This window comes from Rhopilema esculentum, unplaced genomic scaffold (assembly GCF_057945365.1).
Source record: "Rhopilema esculentum isolate cy_ngs unplaced genomic scaffold, ASM5794536v1 HiC_scaffold_34, whole genome shotgun sequence".
NCBI lineage: Eukaryota > Metazoa > Cnidaria > Scyphozoa > Rhizostomeae > Rhizostomatidae > Rhopilema > Rhopilema esculentum.
Window position 1 is genome coordinate 246457 of NW_028300845.1, and position 13198 is coordinate 259654.

Here is a 13198-nt window from a genome sequence, read left to right on the forward strand (position 1 = left end):
CTTGATAGATAGGTGATTTAGAAAGTGAAAATTATGTTTTTTATAGAAGAGACAGGCCTTACAAATGCTTGCTTTTCGGAAACAAATGGTTATAGCCAATACCAGAAAAACTAGAAGCATATTGTTTGACTTTAAACAAACAGCCCGAGTCTAAAGGCCTACATATTTGGTGATCCTCTCTCGGGATCCCCGATGATTTCAGCCCTTGAGGCGATGTGTCCTAAAAATGAAGTTCATGCATGACACGCCCTTTCATCAAGCATGACACGCCCTTTTGTCGGGCATCTAAGCTTCATACCCCCCAAATAAAAAAAGTGAAGTTTCGCCCCTGAATTAACCAAACCTAAAGTAACTTGATTAAATGGCCTGCTTTACCGAATTTTTTAGAAAATATCACTGTCCTTCTCTCAATGTTGATTAGCAGTGGCAGTGACGTAGTGGGAGGGGGGCCATGGCCCCCCTTGAATAGGGGGCGCAAATGGAGATAGGGGGCGCCAAAATTGTTTGCTTGTAATATTTGGCAGCCAAACCAAATTTTGGCTAGGAACATAAAAATTGCTAACAATCTAATAACACGAGTGATTCTACAATCGAAGCACGTTGCGCTGCCATGACCCAATCAACATTTGTGTCATATGTTTTCGTGTTAACCATGTACGTGACTTCATGTTTAGCACGCCAATTGACGAAGATTTTACGTATGCCAAAAATGTTTTCTATTAGTTTGTACTCGGAACGCCAAAAAGCCTGAGTGTACGCCAAAGATCTTCGGGCCAAAGTACATGGAATGCACCCTGGCAGTCAATACACCAGCTTCTTGCTATTAACATCGATGTGAAACAAATGTCGCCCTTTTTTCCCCAGCGCATGAATCCTCCCCTCCCAAATTTTTTAAAAAAATCAAAAATCAATGTTTTTCTGAGCATCGTCGAACTGTCTATTCTGAGCGGTGTGATGATATCTCATATATGCGATGATACTAGGCTGATAAAATCGCCCATAAGCAGTGGCGAAATGGACTAAGGTTGCCTTTAGTAAAAAAACTAAGGAGCCCGAAACAAAAAATTTCTCTACCTTATTTTACTCTGAAGCTGGTTTTCTGGATATAATAAACGAGTAGCCTGTATGAAACATCAGTGTAATTGAATAAAATGTCTTTTGATTAGTATTTTATGTTTTGCCAACCGTTTTTCCTCGAAAATAGGCCGACTCTCGAAAATAAGCCAATTCGAAATAGCTTGATATTTTATACCCTGTGTTAGAACACAGGGTTCCCATTCATTGCAGGACATCACATGACAATTGCATCATTGCGCTGCAATTGCATCAGCTTCTTTAAATTGTATCATTCTTAGGGTATAAAAGGGGTGGCTTTATGGTTAGGTTCAGTCTTGCCGTAAGCTTTGTCGAACTCAGTGTACCTTGTCGCTAGCTTGCAGAATTGTGTTTGCCGTTACATTGTCGCCGTTAGCCATTTAAGATATTTTTAGTCGTTTGCCGTAAACTGATGAATTAGAAGAAGTGTATAGAGAATTGGATAACAGTTTTTGCCGTATTTATCGTGTACGTTTCTGCGAACGACCTACGAACTCACATTTGTAAAACCCCCTTTTTAAGTGGTTTTACACCTGGATACCAGAGCCGCAATGATTAAGAAATAATAAGAGCCGCAGCTCTCAGTATTTTTTAATATTTTTTTTTAATTATTGCGGCTCTTTTTTAATATTATTTTTTAATTTTTGCGGCTCTGGTACCCAGGGTAGATATTTGACCGAACTACGATCGAGAAGGTCAAATGTTAGGATTACATAACTTTTCCATTCATATTCGCATTCTTAGTCAAAGCTTATTTATGAAATTTTGGATTCAAGCTGCAAAAATCAATTTCCCTTCTAGAAACACATGCTTTTATATAACCACGATATACAGTATAGATAGGGCGCAAAAATCTACTTGGCCACCCCAGGGAAAACATAGCCACCCCACCACTGCAGAATAGAGAATGCCACCACTGAGCAGTGGGTCTCTATTTGTCCACACTGCAAAACTCCACGTTTTCCAGCATTAACCAATCAAAAGAAGCCAAATGTTGCCAAACTAATCGCCTCCTTCTGAAATGCCATAAAGAGGCAGAGGCGTTGTTGTCAACTGGCCTAAGTGACATTTTGGAGAGGTTGTTTGACGAAGCACCAGCAGCCACAGCTTTGGTACGCGCAATTTAAGGATGTGGACCAAAGCATCACTTGTTTATAGAGTATTTTCTTCACTTTCAGTGTTTTTCATGACACTGGATACAGAAAGGCAAGGTTGGTGACTCAATTCCTACCTCATCAACTTGTTTACATTTCTGTTTGCATTTATTACTTATTTGCCAGTGACACTAACCAGCGTTTGCGATTAAAGAGCATATATTTAGTTATTTGTATTTCAAATTAAGAAATCACAACTTGTTGATTTTTCTTTTTGAAGTGCAATCGTTTATTTTCGTGGTAAGATCATCACGTTCCCTTGTGCTTGTTTTCAGGCGTAGACGGGGACACCACAATTGACGTCGACAAACATCTAGAGCTTGGGAAAAAGTTGCTGGCTGCTGGGCAGCTTACAGAAGCATTGTCTCATTACCATGCGGCTGTTGGTAAGTCTTTCATATGCTTTCATTCTCTAATTTTTCACCTGACTATTAATCAAATGTATCCTATAAATGTATGTAAATATCCTATATATTTTTATATAATACGTATTCGTAATCAAAGGTATTGTAAAGGTTTGTATTATCATCTCCGTTTCACAAGGAGGTTTTGCAATGTTTTATGTCTCTTAAATGTGGTTTTTAGTGCACTCAAGAACTTGTGGCTATTTGAAATATATTGCTTGAGCCACGGAAGAGTATCTTGAGAGATAAACTACGGTTGAATGGATATAACAAAACAACTTATACGATCAGGATATAATACTAGGCCACATTACGTATTCAGCATAAGAGCAGTAAAAACGTGTTCATACGCTTCATAAATGATACTATGAGTCAAAACATGATGATAGTAAATGTCTTGTCAGTGACTGTACTTTGTAAATTCTTGTTTTGTAGTTAGTTTGGTTACTCAATGGGCTTAATGTCTCAATTAGATGATTAGGGAGGGCTAAAGCATTCTGGGGGAGCTAAGCATGCTTAAAACCAAAGACAGGACAATTTTTTGTATGGTTTTAAGTACAATTTGGAAATTTGACCCCCTTAGCCCCTACTTCCATGCCCCCTGCTTCTGTGTCGGGGCCTGTGCCACTGATCCTAACCTGGAAGGGCCAGCACTGTAAAGAAAGTTTCCTCCCCCCCCCTTTAGCCCCAATTGTGGCAATCAGTTTGCTGAGATTATTATACTTGTGGCATTGGTTCAATAAGGTTTATCTATATAACTATTTAAACTGTTTTTATTATTTTATTTAGCAGAGAAGTGGGGTGACCATTGCCCTGTTTCCCCCCTGTGGCACAGGCCCTTTGTGTAGGTGATTACAAACTTAGACCAGATCAGGTGCCCTAGAAATGTGTAGACAATAGCAACAATAACAAAAAATAATAATCAGAAGTAATGTTTCCAATGTTTGTTTGTTTTGTGTTGGTCCCTTGAGACCATACTTGTTAGCTTGGGCAAGTTTAGGACTGTGACAAAGGCAACCTTTTACACAAAGTAGAAATGGATTGCTATGTCCTACAACACCCTTAACTTTTATTTACCTAGCTAGCATTTGCTATAAATAAAGTTTTTGGACAATAGCATGTGTGAAAGTGTGACCATGCAAAATATACAATGACATTAAATTTATAGAATTGTAGCCTACATGCAGACAAGCCAGGGATTTTGTAGTCTACAGAACAATACTCATTTCCATATGCAGTAATGAGGCTTCGTCATTTGCCAACAAATCAATTTTATTAATTCCTTTTTTAGAGGGTGACCCAATGAACTACATGACCTACTTCAGAAGGGCAGCAGTGTATCTAGCTTTGGGCAAGTCAAAGTCAGCATTACCAGATCTAGACTATGTAATTGGATTGAGACCTGATTTTACTAAGGTAAGTTCAAATGTGCATGTTCTAAAAGTTGAATTTGACAAAAAGATTAAGTTGGGCCTAATTCTCTTTATTGTGATATTTCCCTAATAAATTTTCTTCATAGTTTGATAAAATATTTCTTTCATTTCCCATCAAATGACATATTCTGATAGCTATTCTGACATATTCTGACAGCCGCGGCAAACAAAGAGAGCACATGCACAATGTTCATATTAATGTCATCAGGGACATACGAAGCCATTTTATTTGTTGCAGGCATGACCTTGGGAAGGGCAGTTATCATGCTTACCAGTCACCAAAGAATTATGAAGAAATGGGTACTATAAAGATAAAATAAGAGAACTTAGATAGCCTAACTCAAACCCCTTGATTAACCTCCCTTTTCGCATCCTGATTCACCACGCAAAAAAAATTTTGCAAGGGCTTTTTTCCGACCACGCAGTTGTTTATAACAACACTCTCATTGAATCCGCTACGTCTCACTCTCTAATGTTTTAACTACCCACCGCTTTATATCAGGGTATTCATAAATAACGTTGTGTCAAAGAGATATATGGTTTTTATAAATATCATTATAAAAAGGAAATTTCCCTTTTTTTGACATCAATTGTTAACAAACTATAGTATTACCTGTTACAACTAGCAATGGAATAGGAAATTGTTGTGCAGGAAAGGAACAACAGAAAGTGTAAAATAGCAAGAATGAGAATTGGTACACAACATTGTCAAGTACAAAATTTGTGTTACAAATACACTCACTTTTTATAAGAAACACGCTATAAGAAACAACAATTGGGCAATTGGAAAATAAATTGAAAAAAGTTCGTAGACAGAAAAAATTCGTTTTTGCTCTTAGACTCTTCAACAGGGTGAGATAGACGGTTGGGCTTTGTCAAAAACATAGAACCGATCATTCACCCTGTCTGAACTCTCTTGTTACTTTTAATCCGCATTTCTACTTCCCTTTATGCTATGAGGTTTATGTAGGTGTAATTCGCTGATTTTTATCATGTTATTTTTTGCCTTCTGTGCTTTTTTTAGATTAAGAAACTCTTAAGAAAGAATGAGTATTGGAATTTCCTACACCATTAAGAAACTGGAGTACTCCAAGTTGACCTTCATTTCTAATAGAAAAGAAGTGTATTTAAGTTATTCTTTCTTGAATTTTTAATGCGAAAAAACTTCATCTTCCATTATCCTTTAAATAACATTGTACTGCTCTATATCTTTTTTAATAAAGATGAGTTTCTTTGGGTACTACTCAATAAATCTGTGTTCCTACACAAAACGTTGCCATTTTGCAAAAAATCCAGATTGTCATTTTAAGAGTAGTAACGGACACAGAACAACTGTCTTCTTAAGATAAATCATGTTTACAAGTAGACAAGGTAATATATTTTTTGGCTTGTATATACCCAAATATGAATAGATAAACAACAAATTCTGCAAGGGCTAACAAACCCACGCAGCCAAACCAGCAGGGGTCTTTTTTAGCCCACATGCTTTTTATTCCCGGAGAGGCCTGCTTAAAAAGCATTAGCTCCTCAGGAAAGGACACTTGAAATCTTTGGGGGAGCATGGTGCCCTTGTGCTCCCAGTTCCTATTTCTCTGTTGGTCATGTTGACATGTATATTGACCTAAAATTTTGTAAAACAATTTTTCATATTTGCCTTATATTTGCTATTTTTGTGCTAGCTGTCTTTCATCTGTTATATTTCTAGGCTAGAATACAAAGAGGGAACATAAATCTGAAGCAAGGCGACCTTGCAGCAGCTGAAGAAGACTTTGAAAATGTGGTATGTTTATCTAAATATTTATTCATAAAGTTGTCACCTTGTCTCCCTGTCTCTCTTCTGCCAAACTATATGTCAAGCTGTCTATCAAACTGCTAGTCTATCAAACTTTTTGTCTGTCAAAAACTCTGTGAAACTATGTATAAAAGTTTCTGTCAAGCTTTCCTGTCAAACTGTCTGTTAAACTATCTGTCTGACAAACAGCGCCTCTGGCCAATTTTCAATCAGTCAAATTGTCTTCAGGTTATTTTTGTTCTTTGAGGCCAAAAAAGTAAAAACATTAAGTGACAAATTGATTTTTATAAGAATCTTTCTTTTCTTGTAGCTTGAGGTGGATCCAGAAAATGAAGCAGCTCTCTCTAAGGTTAGAACTTTCAACTTGCATTTGTTTAAATGTAATGATAGAGATAAACTTTAGAAAGAATAGCATGAAATGCAAGACAGTCAACATGTTTTTGAAAAGATGTAAACTTTGTTTAAATGGATCTATATTGGTTGGCATGGATTACACGATGCAATATATTGCATCTATTATAATTAAATATTTTTGATGCAGTTTGGCAGAAACATAAATGTGAACTCTGCTTTGTTGTAAGCTTAGAGAAATGCTAAGAATTTATCTGCATCTAAAGATTGATTGTGTTTAATGGTAAATTTTGCTCAGATTTTGTTGCTGTGGGTTTGTTGTTGCCATTAATTTTTTGCTGTGGTAGACCTGATTTTGAAGGTAAAGGTGCTGTTTTTCAGAAATTATTTGTGTGTGCTTTCTTTAGCTACACTTGATTGATCCGACAAAAGAGGAAATTGCTCAAGGAAAAGACGCAATGAAAATTGGAGATTATGGTTCTGCCATAAACTTCTTCTCTAGAGCTATCGAGATTTGTCCATGGGATCCATTCCTGAGACAGTTGCGGGCAGAGTGTTATGAAATAGTAGGGGATACTATCAAAGCAATAGGAGATATAAGGTATTAAACTTACTCTGAAAGATATCGTTCTATAACAATTTTGTTATAAGCATTGGCACCTATGTTCTCCATTGGGAATGGGTGTAGATGTATTGCGAAAGAACTAATATTCCTTTAATGGTAAGTATTTTCTACACAGGGGTCTATGTTAGGGGCTTGTAATAGGGGAGTAAATGCGCCAGACCCCATATAACTGAGTCAGAAAGCCGCATTTCATAGCCAAAGTATTAAAAAGCTGTCGCAGCAGTTGTAAAATCGTCTTGACAAAAAATCTTATGACAGATTTCTGCTTAAGTCCACATATGAATCTCCCTTTATTGGCCTTTTCAAGTTATATTCACACCAGGAAAATGTGAACAGCTTTAATTTTTGATCAAAAGTTTGAAAGTATGTTACCAGCAGAGGCCTTAATCCCAGAAAAATTTGAGAATCTGTAAGCTGCAGTTAAACTTGGTAAAGTGCCAAAAGCTGCAAGCTTAAAATAGAAAACTACGTTGGCCCTCATTTTCCCATTGATATTTATGGATTGGTCAATGAAAGTATTTTTCTTTTTATCTGAATGTTTTATTTCTATTTTTTCTTATTTAGCTACCTTAAATGAAAAAATAATTAGATAAGCTTTACGATAAAAAAATTATATGATATAATTGGATTTTTTTAGTTAATTTCAACCAGATGATAAGTTTCCCAAATATTTTTTGTGTCACAATCAAGGTGATTTATTAATCATAATTCAACCATTTCCTTTCAGGCCCACTTTGAAGCTTATTCCTGATAATACAGAGGGGTACTACAAAATTAGTTTATTGCACTACTTGTTAGGCGAAGCAGATGAATCATTAAAGTGAGTTTAGGGACACTAAATGCTTATTTTTATCTTGATTCAAATAATAATTTCTTCATCTAATAGTCAGTGTGAAAAGTTGTATTTTGCCATTTTATGTTCCTTGTTCAAAATATACATACCATTCAGATTGTTGATGCGTTAAAATGAATTAATGAAAATAGGGGGCCACCTATTTATTATGTCAGAAACAGTATATCAAGAGGTGGTAGCCGGGGTAATTTTCCAGGGCCCGCGTCTCAAGAAGGGCCCCCCAAAAGTTTAACTAATCCAAAAAAATTGAACAAGCCGCTTGTTGGATGCTCATCATTTACTCAGATTTATTCTATTGCTTGGCGTTTGATTTATTGTTTTATCAACCTTGCCCCTGTGCCACTACTAGAAATAAGTGATTCTACGACTGAAGAGTTTTCTCTAAAATTTCTCTAACATCTTCGATATCTTTTTGTCTGAAATAAAGTTGTTTTTGGTCTAACTGATAATGACCCTAGTTTTTGAGAAAGATTCTAATTTCTTCAGAAAAGAGTCTTTTAAGTCTTTAAAGTCTTTTTTAGTTATATTGAAGTCTTTTAAATATTTTTCTGTAAGATTCGATGCTGAATTTCCTGGATCAGATTATACAAAGCTTGCCAAGATATCACAATACTTTTGACCTTGTTTCCAGCACAAAATCTTTTTCGGGTACCCATTGTTTTATCAATAGAAGTATATTTGGGAAAGCATAAGGGAGCGGAGAAAAGAGATTCATAAACAGCTTTTTATTCGTGGAAGAAAACCTGGCTAAGAGCTCTTCCCCTCGTAGGCTAACCCTTTCTCTTTAGGAATATTATACCAGCCAAAAGAGCTTTTTGAAGAAATTGCAAAGAAGATACTAGAAAATAAACAAAGTTTACTTGCAAAAGTGATCTTGCTATCAAGTAATTACGGATAAGCTTTTTCTTGCAAGCTTAAAGTATCAATGCATCATTCTAAGGCAAAAATTACTACTGTTTATCGCCAGAGATGCTAGTTAACCAAAAAGATCTAGAGATTTAAATGATGGTAAATGTTTTCCTTTGTACAATATGATTATGGCTCATAATTGTGATTATATGATTAATGGAATAAATTTTAAAAAATTATTTGCCTTTGCATTTTAAACTTATTCCAAAAAATTTATTTGCAAAGTTTTTGGCTGTTGAATTCTCAGAATGGCCTGAAATTGCTTGTTTTCTAATTTAGGACTTTGCTCTTTTTAGAGAAATTCGTGAATGTTTAAAACTTGACCAGGATCATCCAAAATGCTTTAAGCATTACAAGGTAAGTGGAGACATTAATTTTTTTGGCCTTCAACCTACATTTATGCTTAGTGAAACATTGATTGAGCTCACACTGGTTCTTAGTTCAATATCTAAAAGCCCCAAATTGGGCCCAAATTATGTTATTATGCCTATATCTTAAAAATTATGTTATTATGCCTTAAGGCAAGTAACTCAGCTCCCACATAGTTAAAAAAATTATCATTTTTTCTATTATATTATTCAGATGAAGTCTATGAAACAGTCATCTTACTGGGTTATTTAGTCAAGGCAAACCCCTAAATGAGCAGCTTGGTGCATGTTGAATTTTTAATGTTTTAGGGGAAGGTGCTCATTTGAGCAAGTTTCCAATTTAAGCCTTGTTCCCACTGCAAGATTATCGCGATAAAGGCGACAAGTTGGACTGGCTTTTAGCTTTTATTGTCTGATAATTATGCAGGGGAAACATGAGATCTTGCAAGATATCACACAAGGATTGAAGGCATTTGACACAGATAAAAGTGGCTTACAGCCACATGACCACCAGCAGTTAACCATGGAATTGCAGAATTGCAGAAAGGTTTCGCTGATTTGCAGAAAGGTGGAAGCTGTTCACATTATAGGAGAATATAATGCGAACAGTCTCCATCTTTCTGCAAATCTGTGAAATCCCAGCGCAGCGCAGAGTCGTTTAAGATGGCAGACAAGAGCTTTGGTTAGAGCTTTGCCTCCACCAAAGGATATGAATTGATTGTTCATTTTATAATCATGGATATAATCATGGATGTCAGTTATCTGTATTCTTCGAGCAGCCATTTTCTAGTGTCTTTGCCAATGGTCCGAATTTTTCCTTTAAACAGTTTCACTATCCATCCTTCTTGCCATCCTCTTTGTAATCAATCATGGGTTCACATTTAGGATAGGGGCTTTCACTAGCTAATTCAATTTTGGACTTTAAGATTATTTATTTTTGTTTCAAGACACATTTTTCTTGATGGCTAGTTCTCTGATGTTCCAAAGTTTCTCTTAACTGGGTAGCCCTAGCCTTTAAGTGCTTCAATTCTAGATTTGATGAATTCTATATTTTTCTACTGTTTGCTTTTTTGAAAAATCCACACCATAAAGCTGTCTGTAGCAATATCTGAAAGTTAAAGTGAAAATTTAACAGAAAATATTTCTATTTCTATTTTCAGAAAGTGAAGAAGCTGGTAAAATTCATGACAGATGCACAAAGATTTATAGATGAAGAAAAGTGAGTTTTTGTTTCTAAAAGCATGCAGTGTTAATAATGATAATTGATTTATTTTCTAAAGCCTTTTTGAATTGCTATTTCTCAATTATTAATGAGATATTTTGATTTTCTAGATATGAAGATGCACTTCTAAAGTTGAAAGCAGCTTTCAAAGTAGAATCTAAAGAACATGCATATTTTACTAAACTGATGGGAGATATTTGTCATTGTCAAATGAAGGTACAAAACCTACTGAAATATGAATTTGATATAACAATTACAGTTTTATAATCATATTTGTCTTTTAATGTAATGAATTACTGTTCACTGGCTTTGCTTAAAGTACAAAACTTATAGTAAATTTTGTTTTACAGCTTGGACGAACGACAGAAGCAATTGGATCATGTACCGAGGTTCTAGGAGTTGATGAGAACGATATAGAGGCTTTCTGTGATCGAGGCGAGGCATATTTACTTGAAGAGAATTATGATGCAGCAATTAAAGATTTTCAGGCTGCCAAAAATATAAATGGAGATTTTCATAGGGTAGGTTGAGATTTTCAATGCCTTCTTTGAATTTTTTTGTTTCAGCTATTTTCTATTTTCGTTTCGGAATCTGACTTTGTTTTTAGTTTGATTGTTGCTACAAATGTTTTTCTAAAGTAATCATTTTTATGCAACAAGGCATTTTTAATCAAAATTCAAGAACAATGCTTAGTTGCTCACTGAAATTCTATGGTTTCTCACAAATGATAGATTTGAAAGAAAACTGTTCTTTCTAGGCTCAAGAAGGCTTAGAAAAGGCACAAAGATTACAGAAACAATCAAAAAAGAGGGATTATTATAAGATTCTAGGACTGAAAAGGTCAGTTGTTTGCTGTTGTTTTTGTTTATTTGCTGTTTTCAAGTCTTTGGTTACCTCAAAATAACTTCTAGCAAAATATTGGGAAAAATTATTCAGATAAATAAATCCTGTCTCTTATGTTTTAATCCAACCTTATATTTTTATAAACTACAAATGTTTTTAAGCAGCAAACTCTTCTTTGTTATTTTAATTCCTTCTCTAAAGTAGCTCTCATCTTTATTCCTGTTAGAAATGCTTCAAAAAGAGAAATCTTAAAAGCCTACAGAAAATTGGCAGTTAAATGGCATCCAGATCATTATAAAGGAAAAGATAGGAAAAAGGCTGAGAAAATGTTTGTTGACATTGCTGCTGCTAAAGAGGTTTTATCAGACCCAGGTAAATTCTTCCACCCTTTTTATGCTGTTTCGACTTCTTTGGAACCACTCTTTTTCTTGCAGTTTTTTTGTTTTACACTGGCTAGGTTTAGGTAAAGGAAATTAACAAAGGGGCCTTGTGGTATGCATTTTTATGAAAATTGTCTTCCCAACGGAAAATTCCATATTGCATATGTTTATTATACCTGTCATCATCTTTTCATTGATAAGCAGTTAAAAATAATTTTTTATTGGGAAAGTGGTGTTTTCTTCTGTTTTTGGCCTTATGGATTCTCTTTCATTTTACATTATTCAATTTAAATCTCAATTTTCCTTAGAAAAGCGCCAGAAGTTTGACAATGGTGAAGACCCTCTCGATCCAGAGCAGCAGCAAGGTGGCCATGGAGGGCCGTTCCCCTTCCAAGGTGGATTCCCATTCGGAGAGGGGTTCCAATTCAAATTCCACTTCTAGCTCACTCATATTGGCCTTGATACTGTCTACTCACAAATAGCATAGAACTGTCATTCTGCCAAAGCTTGTTATGTATTTAGCAAGTGGACACAGCCCAGGAAACCTTGTCACCCTAATGAAAAGATGTTAAAAGTTGGATTGACAATGGTTTTCTTGTGATTACTTTGCAAGTTGCATTGGAGAGAACCATTATTGCTTTTAAAAATATCTAAGATTTCCATTTCAATCAAGAATAAATTTTGTTGCCAGTAGTAGCATAAACACATTAGAGTGTACCCCAATCATTACCAGTTAGAAAATTCTTTATTCATTTCTTATTAAGTTTCCAGAAGCCAAGAAGACATTGTTTCTTCAAAGTTTTTGGCAGTCTCTTTGATCAGTGCCTTGGTTGCAATGCATTAAATTAATCACAAAATAGTGAACAAAAAGCTGAAAATTCCTTTTTATGTGTTCTCTGGATAGTTAGCTTTGGCTAGAGGTAATGATTATGTATTATTAAAGTTTTTGCCTGTTCTTCATCAAAATTTGTCTCCGGTAAAGATCCTATTATTTACTAAGTTTGTCTTTATGTATGTGGATATAAATTGTAAAAATGTTTTTTAAACAAACATAGCAGATTTTAGTCATAACTTAACTTTCTTAACTTTCTCAAAACCAAAACCTTCCGACTACTGGTTTCAGGACTGAATTTTAGCCCCAGGTATGTCTCCACAACTTTCTTTAACTCACAGCTATGTTTTTGTTTGGTTTATAAATAGTAACATGATAATTGGTAAAATTGGTAAAATGTGGTACTAAGTTACACTGCTGTCCCAGAAGTTCTTAAGTAACTCCCAGCTGAAAAGTTCTTAAAATAAGATGCATAATATTGTAAGTTTGCAAATGCTCAGTGAGATTTTTGATGAAAATGCTACTTGCCAGTCTCTAGTTTTAATCAGTGCTGTAGCTATAAGTTCATGGATGGTTTTGCACCATAAATCAAGGAAACTTGTAAGATTATCCAACTTTTCAATTTACCTAGTATTCCAGAAATGGGTTTCATTACATTACATGGAATCATCGTCCAAGAGAAGAAAAGTGTTTCAGCAGGTACAATGGAAATCCAGATAAGGAAAACCTATTTATGCGATTTTATGAATGATAATGGAAACTTCTTAAGCAAAAGAACTCGGTAAAGCTTCTCAAAAATTGCAAATTTTCTACCAGCCTCAAATTTTTTTGTTTATTTATATTTCTTTTAACTATTTTTTTATCCTGAAACGCTTTCAAGCAAACAACTTTTTGCTGTGATAATTTTGTTAAGCCCAAGTGATTCCTGTGATAAATA

The 13198-nt window shown here is 35.0% G+C and overlaps 1 protein-coding gene across 1 annotated transcript; it reads left to right on the top strand.

Annotated features, from left to right (window-relative positions):
* Window positions 1-2113: 2113 nt before the first annotated feature.
* LOC148957287 (dnaJ homolog subfamily C member 3-like) lies at window positions 2114-12132 on the top strand. The gene is made up of 14 exons (XM_089115503.1): window positions 2114-2306; window positions 2525-2635; window positions 3945-4069; window positions 5792-5866; window positions 6189-6227; window positions 6637-6830; window positions 7582-7674; window positions 8913-8973; window positions 10145-10203; window positions 10317-10422; window positions 10557-10727; window positions 10964-11046; window positions 11276-11421; window positions 11738-12132. The coding sequence occupies exons 1-14, from the start codon at window positions 2225-2227 to the stop codon at window positions 11869-11871; spliced, it is 1479 nt and encodes a 492-aa protein (XP_088971629.1). The 5' UTR covers window positions 2114-2224; the 3' UTR covers window positions 11872-12132.
* Window positions 12133-13198: the final 1066 nt, after the last annotated feature.

Bases quoted from the DNA above. Each gene is read 5' to 3' on its own strand.
- LOC148957287 (XM_089115503.1), top strand. From the start codon at position 2,225: ATGTGGACCAAAGCATCACTTGTTTATAGAGTATTTTCTTCACTTTCA. The intron at 10,728-10,963 runs GTAGGTTGAGAT...TGTTCTTTCTAG, and splicing joins TAAATGGAGATTTTCATAGG to GCTCAAGAAGGCTTAGAAAA. The intron at 11,047-11,275 runs GTCAGTTGTTTG...TATTCCTGTTAG, and splicing joins AAGATTCTAGGACTGAAAAG to AAATGCTTCAAAAAGAGAAA.